At 43.0% G+C, this 25,998-nt stretch overlaps 1 protein-coding gene across 3 annotated transcripts in view; it reads left to right on the forward strand.

The window, feature by feature from the left end:
- The window catches only part of PLEKHG5 (pleckstrin homology and RhoGEF domain containing G5), a 691,870-nt gene that overhangs the window by 176,069 nt on the left and 489,803 nt on the right, over nt 1-25,998 (forward strand). For all 3 annotated transcript variants that reach the window (XM_063943408.1, XM_063943407.1, XM_063943410.1), the window contains exon 2: nt 7,094-7,170. In XM_063943408.1, the coding sequence (XP_063799478.1) occupies nt 7,094-7,170 (77 nt within the window). The remainder of the gene's footprint in view (nt 1-7,093; nt 7,171-25,998) is intronic.

A 25,998-nucleotide genomic window follows, 5' to 3' on the forward strand; every position in this document is an offset into this window, starting at 1 on the left:
TGATAGAAGATCATTCTTCTTATACTCACCTGTCTTCTGACTTCTGGCTCTGTGAGGGGGGTGATGGCGTGCTGTGGGAGTGAGCATCTAGACATGGCTAGCGTTCAGTTCCCTTCAGGAGCTAATGGTGTCCTGTCAGCCAGAAGCAGAGCCATGAAACTCTGAGGAAGTTGGTTCTGCTTCTGCCCCCTCAGTCCCACGAAGCAGGGAGTCTGATGCCAGCAGATCTCCCTGAAAATAAAAAACCTAACATAAGTCTTTTCAGAGAAACTCAGTAGAGCTCCTCAGTGTGCATCCAGTCGACCTGGGCACATTTCTAAAACTGAGGTCTGGAGGAGGGGCATAGAGGGAGGAGCCAGTTCACACCCAATGAAAAGTCTTTAGAGTGCCCATGTCTCCTGTGGATCCCGTCTATGCCCCATGGTCTTGATGTCGTCCCCAGCATCCTCTAGGACGTATGAGAAATTTTGTTTGGTTACAACAGTAAAACATCGCTGTTAGTAACAATAGTAAGCAATATTTAGCAAACCATGAAATGACACATAAGCACAGTCAGGCGTTATCTGTATATCATACTTACCTACATTTTGGCTGCTCTCTGCGGGAGAGAGCAGCCAGGTCAGCTCAGAGGGCGGGCAGGGGAGGCTGTGACGTCATGGAGGGGGTGGGCCGGAGGCGGGATGGGGCGGAGAAAGGGTGGAGCAAGGGCGGGGTCATGATGATGCCTCTTTTAAGCCACGCCCCCGCTCTGTAATGCCGCGATCACCGGCATTATACTGCAGGGGGCGTGGCTATGATGACGCGATTCAGCAAGAATCGCGTCATCAACTGCCCGGACCGCCCACTTTACACACTAAGTGGGCGGACGGGCAGGGGGGACCCCACGAATCGGGAGACTTGCCTGCTCTTCCGGGGGGCCAGGAGGGTCACCCGATTTTCGGGAGCCTCCCGGCCATTCCGGGAGAGTAGGCAAGTATGCTGTATATATACCTGTGTGATATATAACTGTAAGATTTTAGAAGGAAGAAAGCAGTGCTTTCCAGTGGCAGTATTTGATTATGACACCATACAAATATTATGTTATTCATTTGTACCGGATACATCAATTATTAGCCTGGGTGAAGATCATATTAAATAACATTTCTGTGCAAGCAATACATACAATTTCCTAGCCGCTACAGTTAGCATCAGGAAATACTATGATGAAACCGAACTAGCATCTTGAGGCATATTAAAGTGAGCACCCCTAGCATATGGCGATGACAGCCACCTATCCCATATCGTATAGAATTTAGTAATGGCTTACCTGGACATGTAGACAAATTTTTCATGTGCCACCGTGGTATTCACTAGGGCAATCCAGGAATCAATATCAGGGCCAGTAGGTGCCATCCTCGACCTAGCTATAGAAACCTGTGCAAGAGCACACAGGTTGATAACATAACGCCTGGAGGGGGCATCCAGCAACGCCTCCTCCAATACCGCCAATATACATACAAGAGGGGTCAGCACATCAGCAGGTATTCCAGTGGAAACTATAATCATAAGTATATCCTGCCAGAATGCATAAACTATCCCTACAGGACCAAATCATGTGCCAAAAGGTGCCTTCATCTAGAGCACACTTGGGTTTGGAATAGATTTTTGCTAAACTTAAGTGAAAAGATACATTTTTGCTTTGTAAATGTAGTTGATATGATCATATCAGAACCACATTGTAATGTGGAATGTAATTCCTTACCCAGTTGTCATCTCCTTCACCTCAGTGCGGTTCTGTACATTATGTAGATCAGTGGTAACCAACCCTGTTCCTCGAGAGCTACCAACAGTTCACGTTTTCCAGCTCACCCTGCAGGTGCACAGGTGCAGTTATTACTCACTGACACATTTTAAAAGATCCACATGTGGAGCTAATCACATAAGTTGTGTTTCTGTGAGGAGACCTGGAAAACATGTGCTGTTGGTAGCGCTCGAGGACCAGGGTTGGCTACTCCTGATGTAGATGGTCTCCATGTCAATATTTATAGGGGCTGATCACAAGTGGCTGCAGTTGTGGTGGCCTGCTTTACTACTTTATGCTAATGCGAGTTTCCATTCATCTAAAGTTGGGTATCGTGCGTGTGCTAGCAGAAACCAGTGCCACCCATGGATTTTATGCCAACATGACAATTCAACATTTTCTCCATATCAACATTTTGCAGATGTCATTCAATATTTTGATGCTGACCTTTTGGAATGAGGACACAGTAAATGTCGACATGGTGACCACATACCCTCAGCACTCTTCACTTGCAGGGCAGTAGAGAGCTGGGCCCAGGTACTTTTCAGGGGGCGTGACCTAATCACAGAAGGCGTGGTCATGCACCCTTAAAAAAAATACTGAAAAAATGGTATTTTAAGCACCGCCATGGCCACACTGCAGCCCAGCACATGCTGCTGCTGCCAGGTAATGGGGGAGGGGCCCCCAGCCCCCACTGGACCCTCACTGGGCCCCTCCATCAGACCTGGGCTCGGGTAATTTGTACCCTCCCCCCTCTCTCTGCACCACTGCTCACTTGTATAAGGCAGAGTAGAAGCCATCCAGCTTGTGATTAGCCTGTTTCATTAGCCTGCTAACGACTGGATCTACTAAAAACATACCTACAGTATTATTATTTCTTTTTACCTAGGAGAGCCAATAGAGAAGGAGAATATTGTGCTACGTAGGCCAAACATCAGCCAGGTGATTCCTGGTTGCTGATGCGATGATTGGTGGACATCTATGACTGGCGATCTATCTGAGAATCGGCAAAACCCTGCACGTTAAAAATCCTGGACTCACCAATTCCAATCATTTTTGGTCTGAATTGGTGAATTAAGGATTCCCCACATGTTAGATTTCCCCAATCGTCCGACCCAGCCATCGGTAAAACAGGGAATTGCCCCGATACTTCCCTGATGTATGGGCTCCATCACCATTACCATGGGAATTGCTTCTAGTCAGAGATACTGGTCACCTTTACAGAAGGCAGCTCAGGTCCACTACTGACCATTCTGCTGCACCCAGATCATGCGATGAATACATAAAAAGCCACGGGAGAAATCTCCAAGCAGTAAGACCTGGAAAATCAGATGGAGGTTCCATCACGATGGTGGATATTATTACGGGATCCGGTCTCTAGGTCGACAGTAACTAGGTCGACACTATCTAGGTTGACCACTATTGGTCGACTGTAACTAGGTCGACAGGGCTTCTAGGTCGACAGGGTCTCTAGGTCGACATGTTCTAGGTTGACAGGTCAAAAGGTCGACATGAGTTTTTCACGATTTTTCTCTTTTTTTGAACCTTTTTTATACTTAACGATCCACTTGGACTACAATTGGGAACGGTAACCTGAGCGAACCTGAGCGAAGCGAGCCATGCGAGGGGACACGGTGCACTTATTGGGGTTCCTGGTCACTCTATGAAGAAAAGGACAAAAAAAAACCATGAAAAACTCATGTTGACCTTTTGACCTGTCGCCCTAGACCATGTCGACCTAGAGACCCTGTTGACCTAGTTACTGTCGACCAATAGTGGTCAACCTAGACACTGTCGACCTAGTTACTATCTACCTTCCATACCACACCTATTAATACACTGAAGCAAAAATCTTTATGTCTAATATACTCTTGTTATGTGTAACGAAATATGCTGGTGCTATAGTAATAGATAAATAATAATAATAATAATTATGATGATGATGATAAGTCAAGAACTTTTGCAAAGTTTACTAATAATTTTTGTTATTTAAATTTTGATGAACGTTCAAATTGCCATATAAAACTCTGGCTTGATAAGAACATGACTTATGCGTTGGTCACAGCTGTTGGCTCTATTAGTTATCATGAAGTGGGTTGTCATACATTGGTCGCCATGGGAACTGTAGAGTGCCGCGGCAATGCTACTTATAGAAAGGAATTGTATCACTTTCTTGGAACAATCGTAACGATGAGCTCACGTCAGATGAGCTGTCTATATATGTACATTTCTTCTCAGCTTCCTTTTTTAAGATATTTAGGGAACATTATTAAGTAAAATATTTAGACTACAGGCACTAATCTTAACATTTATCAGACCAAACTCATTTATTATTTGACATGAAGCATAAAATAAATGTAATAAATTAACTTTATTTTAAGTATAACTAAATACTTTTATGTTTCTTTGGAGATACTGTGCTATTACAGTGGTAGGTTGTTATTGTTATTATTAACCTTTATTTATATAGCACCAACAAATTACACACAGCATATTTAATCACCCTCATCAGTCGCAACACAGTGTTCCTTTCAACGGACAATGAAGCACAAACATTTTTGAATTTATGGAAAGCTTAATTATAAGATGACATTATACAAAAACATTATTCATTTATTTTTAAATAAATGAACAATTTCATTTTATTACTGGTTAAAAAAATCTTCACTAGGGAAGAAGATGTAACTGAAATCAATAGAAAAGTTTTAAGGTGCAACTTGGTCATTATTTTATTTTAAATAATATATATTTTTTTTCTTTTGCCATTTTTAGGAGAAAATACTGTAAGTGATTAAGGGGGACATGTACTAAGCAGTGATAAAAGTAGAGAAGTGAGCCAGTGGAGAAGTTGCCCATGGCAACCAATCAGCTGCTCTGCATACTTTCATAGTATGCAAATTATAAATGTTACATCAATGCTGATTGGTTGCCATGGGCATCTTCTCCACTGGCTCACTTCTCCACTTTTATCACTGAGGAGTACATCTCCCACCAAGGGGTAAATGTATCAAAGATTGGAGAGAGATAAAGCACCGACCAATCATAGTCTAACTGTCCCTTTACAGGCTCTGTTTGAAAATGAGTTGGAAGCTGATTGGTTGGTACTTTATCTCTCTCAACTTTATCTCCAAACTTTGATACACCTCACCCCATAATGATATTACAAGTGACCTCTGAGACCTTTATAAAAGTACTGTGTACACTACAGCAATTCTGTTATAGGGCCACAGCACTTCTCAGTGACCTCTAATATCCATATCAGGGTGCCTACGATCTTGTCTTGCGGTTAATGGCCAGGCCTGGATGTACTGGGCCAGCTGGTAACCCCTGTTTTAGGGTGAGAGAAAATAACATTCCACAATGCAGGAAATGCTTTTACTGATTTCATTTCAAGACAAGGCTGATGCAAAACTAGAACTGTAGATGTTAAACTTTATTTAACAGGATTTTGCAATTAATAGCAATGTGAAAGATCCCAAAGCACCCAATCAGATGGCTGCACACATTGGGGTCAATTTACTAAAGCTTCTAAAAATGTAAAGAAGCTTTAGTAAATATACCCCATTGGCGTATCATTTCTAGGGCAGGGTACAGTTCTTGTGGGATTCAGTACACTACAATTCCCATCATTATATCTCCAGTAATCATGGCTATACTATGTATTTATCTTCATCAAGGGAAGCGACGGACGGGATCCCGGTGGTCGATATACCAACGGTGGGATCTCGAAGGAGGAAGCAACGCCGGCGTTTATATACCGACGCCATATGGAATACCAGCATCACAATACCAACAGCCGGCATCCCGATCGTCCTGCTGCGGGAGGGGTGGGGAGGTTAGGTTTAGGCAGGAGAAGGGGGGGGGGGGGGTTAGGGTTAGGGTGCAGGCCTGGGAAGGTTAGGGTTAGGGTGCGGGGAGGGAGGGTTAGGTTTAGGCACAAAGAAGGGGAGATTAGTGTTAGGCATCAAGTGGGGAGGGTTAGGGTTAGGCAGCGGGGAAGGGGAAGGTTAGGGTTAGGCACCACCGGGGAATGTTAGGGCTAGGCACCACCCAGGAGGGTTAGGGAAGGGGGCAGAGGAGAGTTAGGGGACTTTAGAGGGGACTGACAGGATTCTGATGGACGGGATGCCATTGTCGGTATTCTAACCGCCGGCATTCCGTCCATCGGTAAATCATACTGATTCCTTCATAAAATATTAATTTACAAAGACCAGTGACACCAGTACATCTGCTCCTCCCTCTCATCTCTGATCTCTTCTCTCCCTCTACCTCCCTTTCCACCTTGTCAGGAGCTCGTCCACTTTATCTCTCTCCAAAGCTTAGTACATCTGCCCCTTTGATACATCTCCCCTGGGAGAATGTGTTCGGCATCCTGGTGGTCGGGATGCAGGCGGTCATACGACTGATGCCGGAATCCTGACACCACTCAGGAGACCAGCGCCAGAACCATGACCGCCTACATCCTCAAGGTGAGTATCAGGGTTCGGGCTTGGGGAGGAGGAGGGTTATAGTTAGGCATTAGGAGGGTTAGGCATTACGGGGGTTTTAGCCCTAGCTGCCACCACCGAGGGTTAGCCCTAGCCGCCACCCCCCCAAACACCGCCCTCCGATGTCGGGATCTTCAGTGTTGGGATGCCGCAGTCGGTCATTTGACCGCCGGTATCCCGACCCCACCGTGATTTCATACTGCATGTGACAGGGGCGAGACATACTGTAATGTGAGGCGGGGAATGGAGGTAGCAGGAAGCCATAGACAGTTACATAGTGGAAGGAGCAGGGTCCCCCAGCAGCACAAAGTATATCAGGAGATGAGAGATGTGTTATACCCCTTTCAGACCGCCAACTTGTAACCCGGGTTATTGCACATGAGCGCGCATAACCTGGGTTGCTGTGTGGTCTGACAGGGCCCAGTTGGAATAATCCGGATCTCATCTCAAAGTGCTGCCTCCGGAAAGCGTTGCCGGTGACGTCATCAACCTGGCATATTGCCAGGTTGGGGATGCAGTCTGAAGGGGTCTCTTGCAGGGTCGCACCCGGGAAGCACCCGTGTACAGCTCCCAGGTGCGACCCTGCAATGCCGTCTGAAAGGTGTATTCGTGAGGACAGAGCTGCATGTGACAGGGGCAGTGACATGATGTGAGGAGGGGAATTGAAGCAGAAGGAAGCCACATACTTACTGAGAGAGATATAGTGGAAGGAGTAATTATGTGACGTTTCTGTGATAAGGGAAATACTGTGATGACAAGCATCAAAACAAATCAAACAAACTTCAAATAAAATTGTGAATATAAAAATGTATCTTTATGTTTGTAGATGAACGTGCAGTAACTGAAGATAAGGTTCTGGTCTGTGAGAGTTCTGACTGTATAGATAAAAGGCGAGCAACCAAGGTAGGTGTCTGAATACAAAACTGTTTTGTGTATTTACTTATAATTTCCAGGAGAATGTGTTAAGGATGTCATTCTTTTTATTAACTATTTATACATCGTTCTGCTATCTATTAGTATTGTCTATGCCCATACATTGTAAATATTACTTTAGTTTTTTTAATAAGTTGAGAGTCACTGAATTCTGGGTAATGCATATTATTTTAAGGTGTCCACAACTCCTCTTCCAGTTCAGACTACAATGCAGATGTACTAAGCCTTGGGGAATGATAAAGTAGAGAGAGAGAGAGAGAGAGATAAAGTACCAGACAATCAGCTCCAAACTACCATATTTTTTTAAACACAGCCGGTAACATGGCAGTTAGGAGCTGATTGACTGGTACTTTATCTCTCTCCACTTTATTACTCTCCAAGACTTAGTACTTTTGCCCCTATGTCATATAAGGAATGAACATGGCGGCATTTCAGGGTGCAGAATAGCTAAACACACCCTAGAGCAGTGGTTCTTTAACTTTTTTGAATCACGGAGCCCTAGAGTATCAGAATTGTTTCCGGCACCCCTAGGCTAAAGGTTTCTAATGGAGAAACGCAGAAAAAAATATTAAATGAAGTCAATTGTGTTTATATGACATCCTTAGGTTCACTTGTGTGGTGAGAACAGGATTCACTTCTGTTTGTCCACATATGTTATGATTGCAGCCAGCAGCAGTGGTTTTGCCTACTTACAGGCATGTCCAAACTGCGGCCCTCCAGCTGCTGAGAAACTACACATCCCAGCATGCCCTGACACAGCTTTAGCATTCTCTGACAGCAAAACTGGACATGCCTAGCCTACTACATTGACCATAAATAATTTGAATTGGTCCTGGACCACCAATCCAAGGCACCCCTGCAAGTGTCCCGAGACACGCCAGGGTGCCACGGCAGACAGTTTGGGTACCACTGCCCTAAAGTATTTCCACAGGGATGTGTACTAATAATAAATGCAGAAAGATTACAGATGTTGCTTAAATGTAATATTTATTACTCTTATATAACTATAATTTTTATTTGGCTTTTCTTTGCGTACCCAGTGTTTTTCCAGTAGTCAATGGAGGCTGCATATATAATATACATTTATATGCTTTGTATCCAGTTTAAATATTTATCTTGGCCAGTTAAAAGAACTAAGTTATAGAAGATCAACTTACCCTTTTTATAGTATTTTATTTTATTTTTTACTTTCAATGAAGTCTACTTTCTTTTCAAATATTCATGGTTGGTGTCAGCTTGAGTGGAACAGTGGTCCAGGCTTTTGGTGATGAAGTTTGATAGTTATACTCTGTGTATGTCTTCCAAGCCCAATTACTTTTACATGCTAAACCTTTAATAGATCATTTGTTTGCAGTACAAACCCATCATACAGGCTGGCTGGGCAGATAGTGTTTGGCAGACAGACTCTCGGCCGCTCCAAGACTGAACCGCTGTTGTGTACTCCAGTGCCGGATGCTTTATAGTGTTTATGTGGCTATTGTTCCCCACACAAAAAAACAATATTGTATTAAATGTTTAGTATCACTTTCAATAGCACAGAAAAGTAACTAGAATTTATTTGCAAAAAAGGAAAACCGGGTTTCAGAAGTGTTGTGATAAAAGGAATTTGTTCATTTTACAATAGAAAAGTACCAAGTTAAGTAAATTTTCACCAAATACAGTAGGTCAATCATCCTTAAATCCAGGTTCTGAATTTGTTTTTCCATTCCAATTTGTCCCTACAAATTCTTATTCTTATTCTTATTTTTTGTTATATTGATAAATTGTTTGTTCCCAAACACAGTCCTCAAGGAACCCTAAAGCTAAGTACACGCTAAACATTTATTGGACCGATTTGCCAATAATTGAGACATTGACCTGATTTATTGTATAGTGTGTACGAATGATCGTTTTGGCGTTTCGCTGATAATTCTGGGAAATCTTGCCCACACACAGGAGTGATTGATTTTACAATCTGTCCTAAACCAAAAATCTCGGCCACAATCTCCCAATATCTAGCAGTGTGTGTGCATTCTCAATAATCTGCCCACAGGGGGTAATCCAGAGTTGATCGCAGCAGCAAATTTGTTAGCAGTTGGGCAAAACCATGTGCACTGCAGGGGGGAGGCAGATATAACATGTGCAGAGAGAGTTAGATTTGGGTGGGCTATTTTGTTTCTGTGCAGGGTAAATACTGGCTGCTTTATTTTTACACTGCAATTTAGATTTCAGATTGAACACACCCCACCCAATTCTAACTCTCTCTGCACATGTTACATCTGCCCCACTTGCAGTGCACATGGGGGGTAATTAAGAGTTGATCGCAGCAGCGAATTTGTTAGCAGTTGGGCAAAACCATTTGCACTGCAGGGGGGCAGATATAACATGTGCAAAGAGAGTTAGATTTGGGTGGGGTGTGTTCAAACTGAAATCAACATTGCAGTGTAAAAATAAATCAGCCAGTATTTACCCTGCACAGAAACAATATAACCCACCCAAATCTAACTCTCTCTGCACATGTTATATCTTCCCCACCTGCACTGCACATGGTTTTGCCCAACTGCTAACAAATTTGCTGCTGCGATCAACTCTGAATTAGGCCCATATTTCTGATGTTTTCCTATCAGTATGTCATCCTCCTTGTGGGCGGACATATGCAAATGTAGTGCTAAGTGGCAGAAAATTGGTAACTTAAATAAAAAAAAAAAATCTTTTAGTGTGTAGCTCAGATATTGGTACCTACAATTTTCTGAAAAATCGACTGATTGTCGGGCCGACTCAAAAAAAATCTGTCAGTGTGTACCTAGCTTAACAGTCCAGGTTTTAAGGCTATCCATGTTTGTGCACAGATGGTATAATCAAACTGACTGAGGTACTAATGAAATCACCTGTGCTTTAGCTTGGACAGCCTTAAAACCTGGACAGTTAGGCGAAGACAGTTCTGTTATTTGGCACATTTTGGGTAGGTTTGTGATGAGGCTCATTTTACTCCGATATTGCAAAGTCTAATGGGCTGATTCAGTGATGGATGTTGGACCGATTCGCATGGTTTTTTTAACTGCACCGGAGTCTCCACTCTTGGAGTGCTGATGCCAGTGACTGCATCTTTCGATGCAGATTTACTGGCAGCAGAGATACGGCGACCATTCTGAGTAAACTTAGGGTCAACTCAGATGGCTGATGTTCACGCAAACGAACCAATGCTGTGTCTTCGGATGCAGCAGTGGATCAGAGAAGCCGACAAGATGCCTCCTGCAGAATTTGCATATTGTCGTACAGCTGCTGCATACAAAGACGCAGCAGGAGTGACAATAGCCTCCACATCGTCATCAGCTCTTTTCTCTGCGGTTTGACAAAGCAAAAGCGGCACTCAGAGATCGTATCGCAGGAACCTCTGTGAAATCAGTGACTGAAATCTGATTAGTGTAAAGTGTTGCAGCAACTTTGTAGTAACGGGCATACTGTCATTTATCTACAATCACCTTAAGGTGATTTCTAAAACTATACAGCCTTTGTCACTTTATTCTGGGAGAATTATGCAATAGATGCATGTATCTATGTTAGAAGAATGACATCAATCTTTTAAAGCCTAATCTATGTGTTTAAATCCAGGAGGTATTAGCATTGCTTATTATGGTGTGGTAAGAGAAAGGAAGGTCTTACACGGGCTAAGCTGAATTTGTATGTTACTGGGATGCTTTGTTTTCTGGGAAATGCCTCAGCTGAAAATAAAATGCAAATAGAACTCAGTGACAGGTTAGCCAGCCTGAGTTTCACACCTTAAGTTATTTCACTAATTTTCTATTTTAACCCTACTGTAAAATTAAAGGTTTCACATTAAATCATCATTCCTTTAAAATACTGGGGCTGATAGAGTGTTGAGCGCAGGGGAGTATTAAGAGAAGAGGGGTTCCATGTCTATTATGCATGCACAGGTCTCCGGGAAAATGGAACAGTGGCCATTTTCCTGGTGATTTCTGCAGCACTGACGCTTGTCGATGTGGGACTCCGGGGAGATAAGTATTGTAGAACATGGGTGCATTGTAGATAGGCAACTGGTTAAGCATACTCCTGTTGGAGAAACCTATGTATCTTCCGTGTTTTCACACTTCATAATCGCCACAACCTATATATAAAAGGGTGGGGAGATTTCAAGTGATAAACTGGATATATTTTAAGTACCAACGTGTTTCATCACCACTATCATGAAATACTGTAGTCCAGTGGTGACTAAACACGCCATCCCACATGTCAAAGTTAAAAACCCTTATATTGTCTTCGGTAAGATGTACTAGATTGAATAGACAGTGTGGTTTGAGGTGGCAGTAAAATGGTTAATTGCCCATCACTATTGTCATGTTATCTGAAGTAAAATAACAGCTTTGTTTGTTACCTTGTCACCCACCCATCTCAAATTGTCCAAAAAAACTATAATTGGCTAAAAAGTAGTCAAACCACCCACATATGGCTAACTGCTAAACACATGGCCAAGTCTAACTGCTAAACACATGACCAAGTCTAACTGCTAAACACATGACCAAGTCTAACTGCTAAACACATGGCCAAGTCTAACTGCTAAACACATGGCCAAGTCTAACTGCTAAACACATGGCCAAGTCTAACTGCTAAACACATGGCCAAGTCTAACTGCTAAACACTTGGCCAAGTCTAACTGCTAAACACATGGCCAAGTCTAACTGCTAAACACATGACCAAGTCTAACTGCTAAACACATGACCAAGTCTAACTGCTAAACACATGGCCATTCCCTACATCATCCAAATGTGGGATGACCTATATGCACCAGCTCTTTAACATATGACTGAGTGGTCTATGTACTAAGCCTTGGAGAGTGATAAAGTGGAGTGAGATAAATCACCAGCCAATCAGCCTCTAGCTGCTATGTTACAGGCTGTGTTTGGAAAATGACAGGAGCTGATTGGTTGGTAGTTTATCTCTCTCCACTTTATCTCTCCTCAAGGCTTAGTAAATAGACCCCTGGGCCTTCAAATAAGAGTATGATATGGAGCATCCCACAGGAAGGCTCCTATCAATATTATAATTGTCCTCTAACTTCACATCAATAATCCCATTCACTGAAGAGCAGAGCAGAATTTAAGAGGGGTGTGAGAGATAAAGTACCAACCAATCAGCTGCTGTAATTTTTCTAGCACAGCCTGTAAAACGACTGGAACTCAGGATGCTACTTGATCTGTCTCCACTTTATCTCTCTCCAAGATGATGGATCCCTATAGCTTGTACACATGACATTCTAGGGCTTCAAATGCCCCCACAGTATAGGCAGTCACATAGGTGGGGTCTAATGAAGGAAACGACCATATTACTAACACACCAGCAATTCTTGAACTACAACTCCCAGCAGCCCCTGCCATCAAATACTTTCACCTATTGAGATTTATTTATTATTATTTATTAACAGTTTCTTATACAGCGCAGCATATTCCGTTGCACTTTACAATTAGAACAACAGTAATAGAACAAAACTGGGTAAAAACAGACAGACATAGAGGTAGGAAGGCCCTGCTCGCAAGCTTACAATCTATAGATATTTTTCCGGAGTGTTAGTGCCACAGTAAATATAACAAAAGCATTTTACCCCTCTGCATCGTATAGCATGCCAGTGCATAATTGGCTGACCGTCTAGATTACACAGATGTCACTGTAAAGTTACCAGAACTGACAGGGAATCGTCTTAATCCATTTGATCCTTGTTGTGAAGCTTAGCGGATTTAGCTCTTATTATCTTGTCGGAGATCACAGCCTGTGTTGTTTTTGGAATAGTAAAAACAGTATAACCTCACACAGCGCTAAAACCCCTGTGAAGCATAAGACTACTTAAAGGTAAGTGGACATGTTTTTCTTATTACAACTATGGTGCAATAACAGTGGCTAATTTGTTTTTGATGTTCTATGATAACTTATGATACATCACCGTATGTAACAAATTATACGAACGTTTGTTAGTATTATCGTTCTTCAAAGGAGATTTACAGTCATTGGATGTTTATAAGCTACTGCGCTGCCAGCACAGTCATTGGATGTTATAAGCTACTGCGCTGCCAGCACAGTCATTGGATGTTTATAAGCTACTGCGCTGCCAGCAGTAATGTCATAGTGGTGGGCATGATGCCTGGAGCTGTTGGCCTGTGATTAGTTGGTACTACCGCTAACCAATCTCACTGTCAATCCTGAGTACCCACCCCTCTGAGATTGCTGCTACATGACCTTCAGCTGCCCCTGTGTCACCACCTGCACCTCTGCAACCACTGTCTTGCTCCGGAGAAAAGCAGCTTGCTCACCACCCTATATGCCTGCCATATTTAAGTCTTTATATAGCGCACACATATTACATAGCGCTTTAAAGAGAATATTTCAGTCATTCAGTCTCTGCCCCAGTGACGCATACAATCTATAGTCCCTACCAAATGGCTACACTGTAGGTTTCATTGTTAATGTCAGAAGCCAATTACCCTACCAGTATGTGTCTGGAGTGTGGGAGGAACAAACAAAGGAAATCCAGGAAAACATACAAACTCCACACAATAGGGCCTTGGTCAGGAATTGAACTCATGACCTCAGGGAGGTGAGGCAGAAATGCTAATTTCCACTCCCAGCGTCAAGATTTTCCTTAGGACTCGTAAAAAAGGGCAATTTAGGAAAACCTGAACCCTAGCCCCTAACATATTGTAACACTTTTTTTAAAGTGGAAAAAATAAATACAAATGCATAGTAAATCCTATCCCCATCCTAACCTCAAGCCGTAACGGAGACTCTGACAACTGTTTTAATAAGAAAACAGGCAATGTGGCTGGGAAAGGGCATTTGGTGCACTGAGAGCCCAGACTGAGAGGGCACACGCAGAAAGTGGAATGGATGTTACCAATCTGAATCTTATGCTGCAAATGCATTAACCCCTTATAAACAGAGGTACAGTACGCTTTCAAGCCAAACCTCTGGTGGCAATATTTTCGCATATTATTCTATACATACACATTTTGTATATTTTGTAATACTTATTACATGATGATTTCAGATAAAATAAATAAGTGCATTCAAAGACTTGTTGATATACTATTACTAACTTGGTGGGTTTGGGTTTGTGAGTTTAACTTTAAGAAAAATGTAAATTAAAAGTTTCATTTACATATCACATTCTTGCTGGTGTTTGAAACTCAGATGGTCTGTCATCTCTCCACGTCATCTCTTTGTTTGGAATAAAAGTCAGTACGATCCTGCAGATTGGCCACATACAGAAGGTTCCCCGTCACAGCTACTTAGGAGAAAACAACTTTATACTGCTACCGTAGTATTTTCTCTAAGGTCATTAGGCGAGCATCTGATACCACCAGAGCCGGACTAAGGTTGTAGGGGCTCCAGAATTACTAACTTGTGGGGACCCCTACTAATAAAATTGTCAAAAAGACATGCTGGTGATTTTGTTCAAAGTGTAACCTGTAATTTTTCAAAATTTGTGCCCCCCCCCCCAGTGTGTGGAAGCCTCTGGGAGTATGTAGCCCATCTGCCCTGTTGTTAATCTGTACTGCATACCAGCTGACATAGCAGAATATACTATTTGGAGTTGGAAAGACTTAAAAGTAAATGGTACAATTACCTTAATAAACATTCTTAGAAACCTATGTCTACCCCACCCTTTGGTGTCTATATTTATATTACAATGACACTTTTGGAGAGTGGGGAGAGGAGGTCCAAGTGGCAAACGCCTCAACTATATCTTCATGTATTTAACCTGAGAAGTTGATTTTTAACAATCTAATAAAAAAAATATCTAAATAACCATTACAAACACATGAAAAATGGCCTAAATAATTATATATTCCAATGATGCATTTGTTAAAAATCAACTTCTCAGGGTAAATACACGAAGTTGTAAATGTTACATAAAACAGCAATTTATAACTGAAGGTGTAAGTTTACTTTAAAATAAAGCTACATTCACAAGATGCGTCAGCAAGAAATTCATCCCAGGGGTCTGTTCCTTAAAACAGCCCTACTACCTGTGTCCTTACTCTACCCACTAATGTCTGTACGTAACAATATCTCCGATTGTAAATTGTTTTCCAGTGTGACAAACGTAAATGTAACCATACAGCTGTGATAACATAAGAACGGAGAAGCATGCAGAACAAATAATTATCACATATACAGCTATCATGAAATGATTTGAAGACCAAATTGTTTTAAGAATGAAACACTAACTTTTCGAGCAGATTATTATTATTATTATTATTATTATCAGTTATTTATATAGCGCGCACATATTCCGCAGCGCTTTTCAGAGAATATTTGCCCATTCACATCAGTCCCTGCCCCAGTGGAGCTTACAATCTAGATTCCCTATCACATGTACACTCACACACATTCATGCTAGGGTTAATTTTTGTTGGGAACCAATTAACCTACCAGTATATTTTTGGATTGTGGGAGGAAACCGGAGTACCCGGAGGAAACCCACGCAAGTACGGGGAGAATATACAATCTCCCCACAGTTAGGGCCATGGTGGGAATTGAACCCATGACCTCAGTGCTGTGAGGCAGTAATGCTAACCATTACACCATCCGTACTGCCCTACACCATCCGTACTGCCCTATGTCATATTTAGTATACTGCTGCATATACATCTGTGTTCTGGCAGAAACACACAATTGTAAAATATGCTGGAGACTCGGGGGTAAATTTATTAAGGTGGGAGTTTTTTTAAGAACTGGTGATGTAGCCCATAGCATCCATTCATATTCTATCTATTATCTTCCAGAAGCAGCTAGATAAATGTTACGTAGACTCTTATTCAGTGGCGGAACATGTGTGTGGTGGGCCCAGGTGCAAGAATATGATTTGTGCCCTCCACCTCTATCCCAACCCAAGTTTGCAATATGCCACACAGCAAAGGGTGACAGGGAGAGGCAGAGAGTGACAGTGTAAGGTAGGGGGAGGCTGAGGGTGACAGGGAGAGGCAGTGGGTGACATGGAGAGGCTGTGGGGCCCACCCTGCTCTCTGCACTGGGCCATTCATCCAACATTGTTCAAAATGGTCTGTGGGTGGAAGTCAGGGGATAACTCATTGCTGGTTTGTGCAGCAGCGGGCCCCTTAGTCCTCAGGGGCCCAGGTGCAATACATCTACTGCACCAATGGTAGTTCCACCTCTGATCTGGTTGGTTGCTATGAGCAATGGCCCTCATTCCGAGTCGTTCGCTCGGTATTTTTCATCGCATCGCAGTGAAATTCCGCTTAGTGCGCATGCGCAATATTCGCACTGCGACTGCGCCAAGTATCTTTGCTATGAAGATAGTATTTTTACTCACGGCTTTTTCATCGCTCCGGCGATCGTAATGTGATTGACAGGAAATGGGTGTTACTGGGCGGAAACAGGCCGTTTTATGGGAGTGTGGCTGAAAACGCTACCGTTTCCGGAAAAAACGCAGGAGTGGCCGGAGAAACGGGGGAGTGGTTGGGCGAACGCTGGGTGTGTTTGTGACGTCAAACCAGGAACGACAAGCACTGAACTGATCGCACAGGCAGAGTAAGTCTGGAGCTACTCAGAAACTGCTAAGTAGTTTGTGAGCGCAATATTGCGAATACATCGGTCGCAATTTTAAGATGCTAAGATACACTCCCAGTAGGCGGCGGCTTAGCGTGTGTAACTCTGCTAAATTCGCCTTGCGACCGATCAACTCGGAATGAGGGCCAATATCACCAGTTCTAAAACAACTCCCACCTTAGTAAATTTACCCCTCAGTGTCTGTTCATAATGTATATGAAATAACCTTAGGAGCCAGGGATTAAAGCAGGGACAATCATACCTGAGCTCTATGCTGGCAGAGGCTAACCGGTGATTGATTTTACAATGATGTTATTATGGACCAATTGATAGTGAGTTGCAAGTATAATTTCTTAATTCTTATATGATCACATATCGCGGCAATGGGAGGCAGAGGCGTCACCGGGTGTGGTGACACCCGGAGCGCACTCTGTACTATTCCCCGCCCCCCTCCCCCTACCCCTCCCCTGCTCAGGCTGCCGGAGCCGTGGGCCCCGAAAAGGGGGCGTGGTCTAATTTAACATTTCGCTTCGGGGGCATGTCCAGCTTCCCCGAAGATGCTGGCTGCCTCTGGAGACTGGACTGTGTGTGTGCCGGCTCTTATCTGTGACAGGAGATTATCTCACTGCAGCACTCGGCTCCTGTCACTGCAGAAGAGCTGGCACTTTGGTGTCACCCCTTCCGAGGGGGACACCCGGGTGCGAGCCGCTCCCCCCGCACCCTCCTTCTGACGCCACTGATGGGGAGTGATTTGTCAGAGCAACTTATTACTGATCTCTTGTTGGGACAAGGAGCCATGGCAGCATTAAGGTTTGTGTGGGGCCCCTGGCAACTAACTTATGGGGGCCCTACCAATAATATTGTCAAAATGATATAGTAGTAATGCTATTAAGAAGTATAATGTGTAAAACTCCAAGTACCACAAATGTGTAGTGCCCCCAGTTCAAATGATACCATGCAGAAACCTAGGGCCTATTTCAGATCTGATCACAGCAGCAAATTTGTTAGCTAATGAGCAAAACCATGGGGGTAATTTAGAGTTGATCGCAGCAGCAGATTTGTTAGCAGTTGGGCAAAACCATGGGGGTCATTCCGACCTGATCGCATGCTGCCGTTTTTCGCAGCGCAACGATCAGGTCACTATTTCACATGCGTATGCACCGCAATGCTCAGGCGTGTCGTACGGGTACAAAGTGGATCGTTGCTGAGCGATGGATTTAACGAAGAATCCATTCGCACAGCCGAACGCAAGGAGATTGACAGGAAGAAGGCCTTTCTGGGTGGCAACTGACCGTTTTCTGGGAGTGGTTGGAAAAACGCAGCCGTGTCCGGGCGTTTGCAGGGCGGGTGTCTGACGTCAATTCCGGGGCCAGACAGACTGAAGTGATCGCAAGGGCTGAGTAAGTTCAGACCTACTGAGAAACTGCACAAAATGTTTTTGCAGAGCTCGGCTGCACACGCGTTTGCAAAGCTAAAGCACACTCCCCTATAGGTGGCGACTATCTGATCGCAGCGCTGCAAAAAGTAGCTAGCGAGCGACCAACTCGGAATGACCCCCCCCCCCCCATGTGCACTGCAGGGGAGGCAAATATAACATTTGCAGATAGAGTTAGATTTGGGTGGGTTATATTGTTTCTGTGCAGGGTAAATACTGGCTGCTTTATTTTTACACTGCAATTTAGATTTCAGTTTGAACACACTACACCCAAATCTAACTCTCTCTGCACATGTTACATCTGCCCCCCCCCCCCCCCCCCCCCGCTTAATTGTAAAATGTATTTACATTTGGAATAGTAACGTTTGCATAGTGCACCTACATCTATTCTTTCTACACAATGGATAACGCCATGCAGAAAGTTTTATCAGAACATTTTCACAGTCCCCATAGAAAGCTACAGACAGTGACAGCTTTTGCAAGAGAAAATAGAGGGACTGCCACAGATATCTCTAAGTAATCTGCAGTGGTGCCCTAATAAACTGTGGAGATACTTATATATTGCAACAATCCTCTCAAAACTGACATTTCAGCACAATGACCTCAAAAGTTGCTTAATAAATAGGCAGCTCTTTTAGGGGTACATTTTTAACAGGATGAAACCCTATACATCACCAGCAATAATATTCATGACTCTCATTTTAGGATGGTGATAACAGAATAAATTGAAAGGAAAATGTTTTCTTTTAATAAAGCATTTTTTCACTGATCTGTATTTGTAAATGTTATTATTTAACATATTTTGTTACGATTATTCTTTGTTAATGAGTGGAACTGACACTGACAGTCCATGTTTTGCGCTTGCAGTTCCACTGCGCACTTGTGATAAAGCTAGCTGGACAATGCAAGTCATATCCCCTCCCTCTGCCCATCCAGGGAAGGGGCATGTCCAGAGGAGGATTTACCACAAGCCAGCCAAAGCAGCTGTTCAGGGCCCTGTTGGTCTCAGGGGGCCTGCCGACAAGGCTGTATAAAGGGCATTTCTGACGAACCAAGAGCTTCACCGAAATTGTCCAAGAGCTTCACCGCAGTTGTCCAAGAGCTGGGCTAGCTGATTAGACAGCTGTTGGGTGTCGGCTCCAGCGCATGCCTGTGTCTCCAACTCTGCAGTACTGTGCGTGTGACCAGTCATGACACACATGTGTATGACATCAGATGCTTAGAGAGAGGAGCCGGGATTTGCACAGAAAAAAAAGATGAAGTCTTCCAGTGTGAGGATTGTTTGAGGAAGGGGGGCCCCAAATCGGTGTTTTGCTTATGGCCCCAAGAGGTCTAAATCTGCCTCTGGGTATGCCAACCCTTGCCACTCCATGCCAGTGTCACCGAGGCAGTGGAGTATCGATGAGCTGTCCCATGTAATATTATTATTGATAAATTGCAACAATCGGCATTAACAGAATGTCCACTAAATCACAACATGTTAATAAAAAGAACCCTAATAGTGTAAATAATATATAACTTATTTCTTATGTGAGTTACTGTATTACTTGTGGCTTTGTGTTTCCTCTTACCTGTCGCTGTGGTATGCTCCTTGTTGTACCTGTGTTTGGATTCCTGAAATGTGTTCTAAGCCCTCCCCTCCCCTCCCACATACAGAATTATTACTGCAGTTAATGTACATTCTGTACATAATATAATTCCTTTCTTGAGCACATTTGTAACAAAAACCATCTGTAGCGACAACTGTGACTATGCGTTCAGTTCCTCCTCCTCCAGTAAATCTGTGTGGGTCCTAATTACTAATGCAGTCATTTAGAGATGACAATATTTAATAGAATGATAGGAAAGGGCAGAATAACGTATGATAGCCTTCACTTATCCGGATGCACAGCTACAGTAAGTACCTCAGACACTTAAAGTGTTGAAATATGGACAACAGACTATGGTTTCGTTTATATGCATGTAGTTACCGTACAGGGGCAGCAGATGGCGCTGTATAGTTACAGAGATGTAGTGTTTGTCTGTTGCATATGTTATGTACTTGTTTGTTTTACCTCACATGTGTCATTCTAGAAGAGTCTCTGAGGGAGAAGGAGATAAGCTGATGATACTGAAACCTGTTGTATTGATCCTGCTATTTCAGTACTATATAAAGGAGATATACATCTCAAGTCTCGTTCTGTCTGTATACAAGGTAACTCCTGAGGTAATACTTTATCTAAGGCTCCCCACTGCACACCTATGGTATCGATCCATCGCACTATACCAACAGGTTATGGGCCCAGACTGGAGTCTGTACAAGATAAAGTTTTCAGGAGCGCATCCTAAGCAGCATCCAGATCACGAGTCGCACTGCAAGTCCCAGCAGGCGCAGACAGCAGACTGTGTAACACACAAGAAACAACCCAGGAGAACCTTGGAAAGAAAACTGTGAGTAAAACAAGTTTAATACCACAGAAGAATAGAGAGATCTATACAAGGAAGGGTTATGGCAAATTACACAGATCTCAGACTAGCTGCAAGCAAGCTTTCTAATGAGAACTATCAAACATGGAAGTTTAAAGTAGAAATGCTATTAACCAGAGATGATTTATGGGATGTTATAAATGCAGACAGACCTGAAGGAGAGGATCAGCAGTGGATTAAGAAGGACAGACAGGCAAGAGCCACTATAAGTTTACTAGTGGAAGATGAACAGCTTATACACATAAGACAAGAGAGTACAGCTAAAGGCATGTGGTGTGCTTTGCAGAGAGTGCATGAAGGAGCAAGTTTGAACAGCAAACTATTCCTATTAAGAAAATTATATCAAATGAGATTTAATAAAGGCAAGACAATGCAAGAACACATCAGTGCACTACTAGAGATAACCATACAGCTCAGGTCAATGGGAGAAGAAATCAAAAGCAACCACATAGCAGCCATCCTCCTTTGCAGTTTACCAGATACATACAGTGCACTAATAAACGCACTAGAAATGAGACCTGAAGCAGAAATCACACCAGACTTTGTGAAGAACAGGCTCATAGAGGAGTATCAACGCAGAAAGGAGCTTACAGAGTGCAATACTGAAAGTGACACAGAGAAAGCACTTAAAATGGCGGACACTAAGCCACACACCAGGGAAACAAGAGCATGTTTCAGATGCAAGAAAGTGGGTCACCTGAAAAAAGATTGCACCATATGGAAGACAGAGCAGCATAAACCACCAGAAAGATTACACAAACAAAGAGCCAAAGCCACACTTACAGATACAGGAGCACACAAGTGGAATGGAACATTTAAAGCGACAGTAACCCAATTATCAGAAAAGTGGTATGTAGACTCAGGAGCAACTAGTCACATGACAAATAACAAGGACTTCTTTACTGAACTTGATTTGAACCATAAAGAAACAATCTACCTAGCAGATGGAACAAATATCATTGCAGAAGGGAAAGGGAATGGTAAATTCCTATGTTCCAAGGGTAATGGCAGCTATGCAGAAATACCCGTAACAGATGTGCTATATGTTCCCAAGCTTGAGGGAGCACTGCTATCAGTAAAGAATCTAGTAGAAAAAGGACTTACTGTAAAGTTTCAGAATAATAAGTGTTTTATCCAAAACGGAAGAGAAACACTAGCTACAGCCAGAATAAAAGAACACTTATACTGTCTGGATATCGCAGCACAGCAGGCAAAACTGAGTACACAGAAACACGCTGACTGTATTCATAAGTGGCATAGAAGATTAGGACACAGACACCCAGATTGCATAAAGGAAATGCAGAAGAGAGACCTAGCCAGGGATCTCAAAGTGTCAGACTGTTCAGAAATGATGAAGTGTCAATGCTGCATAAAAGCGAAAGCGACAAGGACAACAATTCCTAAGAAAAGTGAAAACAGAGCTTCCAGACCACTAGACCTGGTACATAGTGATGTATGCGGACCTATGAAAACGCGAACCGTAGGAGACAAAAGGTATATGCTGACATTCATTGATGACTACTCCAGGTTCACAGTCACTTATCTAATAAAAAGTAAAGATGAAGTCTTTGAAAAGCTGCAAGACTATGTGAACATGACCAGAAACAGGTTCAAGAGGAATATGCTAACTCTTCGCAGCGACAATGGAGGCGAGTTCACAGGACAGAAAATAGAACGGTACTTAAGAGGACTCGGTATTGAGCATCAGAAGACAGTACCATATACACCAGAGCAAAATGGCGTATCTGAGAGGAAAAACAGATCACTAACAGAAATGATAAGGTGCATGCTTACAGATTCAGGACTACCTGATAAATATTGGGGTGAAGCAGCAGCAACAGCCACCTATCTTCAAAACAGACTACTTTCCAAAGCAGTAAGGAAGACACCATATGAGCTGTGGCACGGTAAGAAACCCAGCTTAAAGCACATTAGAGTTTTTGGATGCAGAGCCTTCGTTTACATTCCTGCTGAAAAACGAAGCAAGTTGCAGAACCGAGCAGAAGAGGGAGTTCTAGTCGGCTATAGTGAACATTCAAAAGGCTACAGAATCTTAAATCCAAGAACTGGAAAAGTAGTTATAAGCAACAGTGTGACATTCATAGAGGAAACACGAGATGATGTCATAATTCCAGTAGACTCTACTGAAGAAGAAGAAAGCACCGAATTCAAAGAAACAGATGAAGTAGAGATCATTCAAGAAGTTGAAGTACAACACAAGACAAATACCAGCGACACTCATGAGAGTGCATCCGAGGGTGTGAGACGCTCTTCAAGAGAAAATAAGGGAAAAGCACCTACACGTTTATCTTACAAAGCAAAAGCCATTAACATACAAGAACCGGCATCATGGGAAGAAATTGCAAATTTTTCTGAAAGAGAAGCACAGAAATGGCTAGGAGCCGCAAAAGAAGAAATGGAATCAATGGAAGACAATCAGACATGGACATTGACCAGACTACCATTAGACAAAAAGGCCATAGGATGTAAATGGACTTTTAAGGTCAAGTATGATTCTGAAGGAAAAATAGAAAGATACAAGGCAAGACTTGTTGCTAAAGGATATTCACAGAAATTTGGAGAAGATTATGATGAAACGTTTGCTCCAGTTGTGAAGCACACTACCATTAGAACCTTACTCCTAACAGCAGCCATAAAGGGTATGAAAGTGAAACATTTCGATGTAAAGACGGCTTTCCTACATGGTGAACTAAAGGAAGATATATACATGGAACAACCACCAGGCTTCGTGAATTCTCAGAACCCAGATCACGTATGTAAACTGAACAAGAGTATATATGGTCTTAAACAAGCAGCAAGAGCATGGAATACAAAGATAAATGGAGTTCTGACAGAAAAGGGATTCATCAGAAGCAAAGCAGACCCATGTCTCTATACAAAGTTGATAGATGAAAGATGGTTCTATGTATTAATTTACGTGGACGATTTGCTAGTTTGTTTCGAACAAGAAGGGGACGAAGTTGAATTGTTACAAGAACTAAACCGTCAGTTTGAAACAAAAGACCTCGGCCACATAACGCATTACTTGGGAATGCAAATCTCAAGAGAAGGTGATGGAACATTCACACTAAGTCAAGAAGCGGTATGGTTAATGCAACTACTATCAGACCTAGGAATGCCTCAAGAAGGACCTATCAAGATATATGAGGATAATCAAGGATGCATTGCATTAGCGCAAACAGAAAGAGTGAACCCAAGAACCAAGCACATTGATGTCAAGCATCACTTCCTGAGGGATCTACAGGAACAAGGTCTTATAGAGTTGAACTATTGCCCAACAGAAGATATGACAGCTGATATCATGACTAAGCCTCTTACCAGAGAGAGACATTGGAGACTTACGTCAAAGATGGGTCTAACTGAAGAAACCCAGTCTGTTGAGAAGGGGTGTTGAAATATGGACAACAGACTATGGTTTCGTTTATATGCATGTAGTTACCGTACAGGGGCAGCAGATGGCGCTGTATAGTTACAGAGATGTAGTGTTTGTCTGTTGCATATGTTATGTACTTGTTTGTTTTACCTCACATGTGTCATTCTAGAAGAGTCTCTGAGGGAGAAGGAGATAAGCTGATGATACTGAAACCTGTTGTATTGATCCTGCTATTTCAGTACTATATAAAGGAGATATACATCTCAAGTCTCGTTCTGTCTGTATACAAGGTAACTCCTGAGGTAATACTTTATCTAAGGCTCCCCACTGCACACCTATGGTATCGATCCATCGCACTATACCAACATAAAGCACTTTCTGTAGAGCTGAACCTAAGTTTAATGTTGTCTAAAGATAACAACTGATCTCATCTTTTCACCATAGCCGCCCCGCGGGCACTTGCAGACCCCACCCGATCCAGCTGGGCCAAAGTGCCCACACTTATTATCAGCTTAAAGATCTACTGATCTCGATATCTCAGCAACTGCAATCACATTTCATACATTTGGTGAGTATATATGATTTGATGCTACTAGTCATTATCAGCATCAGTACGCACTATGGGCCTAATTCAGACCTGATCGTTAGGCTGCGTTTTCGTACAGCCTGCGATCAGGTCTGAACTCTGAACTGCGCATGGGTTGGTCCTGTTAAGTTTGTTTAACTTTCAGGAAAGAAAAGCACTACCTTAAATGCACAAATGTTCAGGCCGCTTCGACCGGTAAGCATGTGTGTGTAAAACCCCTATGAAATGCGTACACGTTGCGTAAGCACGCCGTTACGCTGTAAGCACAAAGTAGCTACACGTGCGGCGGAATACACTTTATAACCCCTAACAGGAAAGGACTGCGACACCAATTGTATATGTAATGTTGAGGTCCAACCCAGCAACAAATGTTTACTTAAAAGGGGGTACAACAGAAAATACAATAATACAAGAGAATAAGCTACAACCAATGATACATACGTTTGTTCGCCTGCGCGTCCCGGTCCTCAGTCAATCTGGATAGATGACCTTCAGAGAATGTGTCTGACCGGCCAGGAGGCTTGGCTTTTATACAATAGTCCAAAGTGTGAAACAAAGGAAATTGTAATCTCTTCATCCATAGGTCAAAGGGCTGGTTCCCGCCGAATATAAAGAGTACAGTAAATACAGTGTGATATTAATATTCTGTTCCTGCGCATATCTATGCGCAGGAGCGTGCTACATTCTGCAAACTGCCATCGGAGTATTGCCCTTGAAATACTGTACAGCTGGATACCAAACACCACCTCCTAACCTAATTCTGTCCCCTCATATCCTGTAAAGTTGAATCCCTCTGTTGTTATACCTCTGAAGCAAATGTAACTTGCTGGTGTGGTGTGTGTGGGCTATGTGTAAATTAAGTACTATGTGTATTAAATATGAGATATGTCTTTGTGGCTTTTCCATGCGAATGCGTATGCTACTGTATTTACTTATACCACACGTTAATACGCAAGACCTCGTGAGCCAATATACGCAACATGCGGGTATGCGCATGCACGGCAGAACAAGCACGCGCACGTAGGCAACTCTGTGGTGTTTGCACGTGATGCATGTGGCTATAATATTTCCGACTTCGACAGTCCGCAGCGCCGGGGATCGCCGGGCAGCAACGGGATGGTGCGAGAAAAGCGATCACACGGCCAAATGCAAGGTGACTGACAGGAAGAGGCCGTTTGTGGGTGGCAACTGACCATTTTTAAGGCGTGTCCAGAGAAACGCAGGAGGGATCAGGTGTTTGAAGGGAGGGCTTCTGATGTCAGCTTCAGCCCTGATCATCGCACTGGAAGAGTAAGTCCTGGTCTGTGCAGATGTTCGTGCAGGTCTCTAACTTTCTCTGCACGTTATATCTGCCCACCT

Source organism: Pseudophryne corroboree, chromosome 10 (assembly GCF_028390025.1).
Source record: "Pseudophryne corroboree isolate aPseCor3 chromosome 10, aPseCor3.hap2, whole genome shotgun sequence".
NCBI lineage: Eukaryota > Metazoa > Chordata > Amphibia > Anura > Myobatrachidae > Pseudophryne > Pseudophryne corroboree.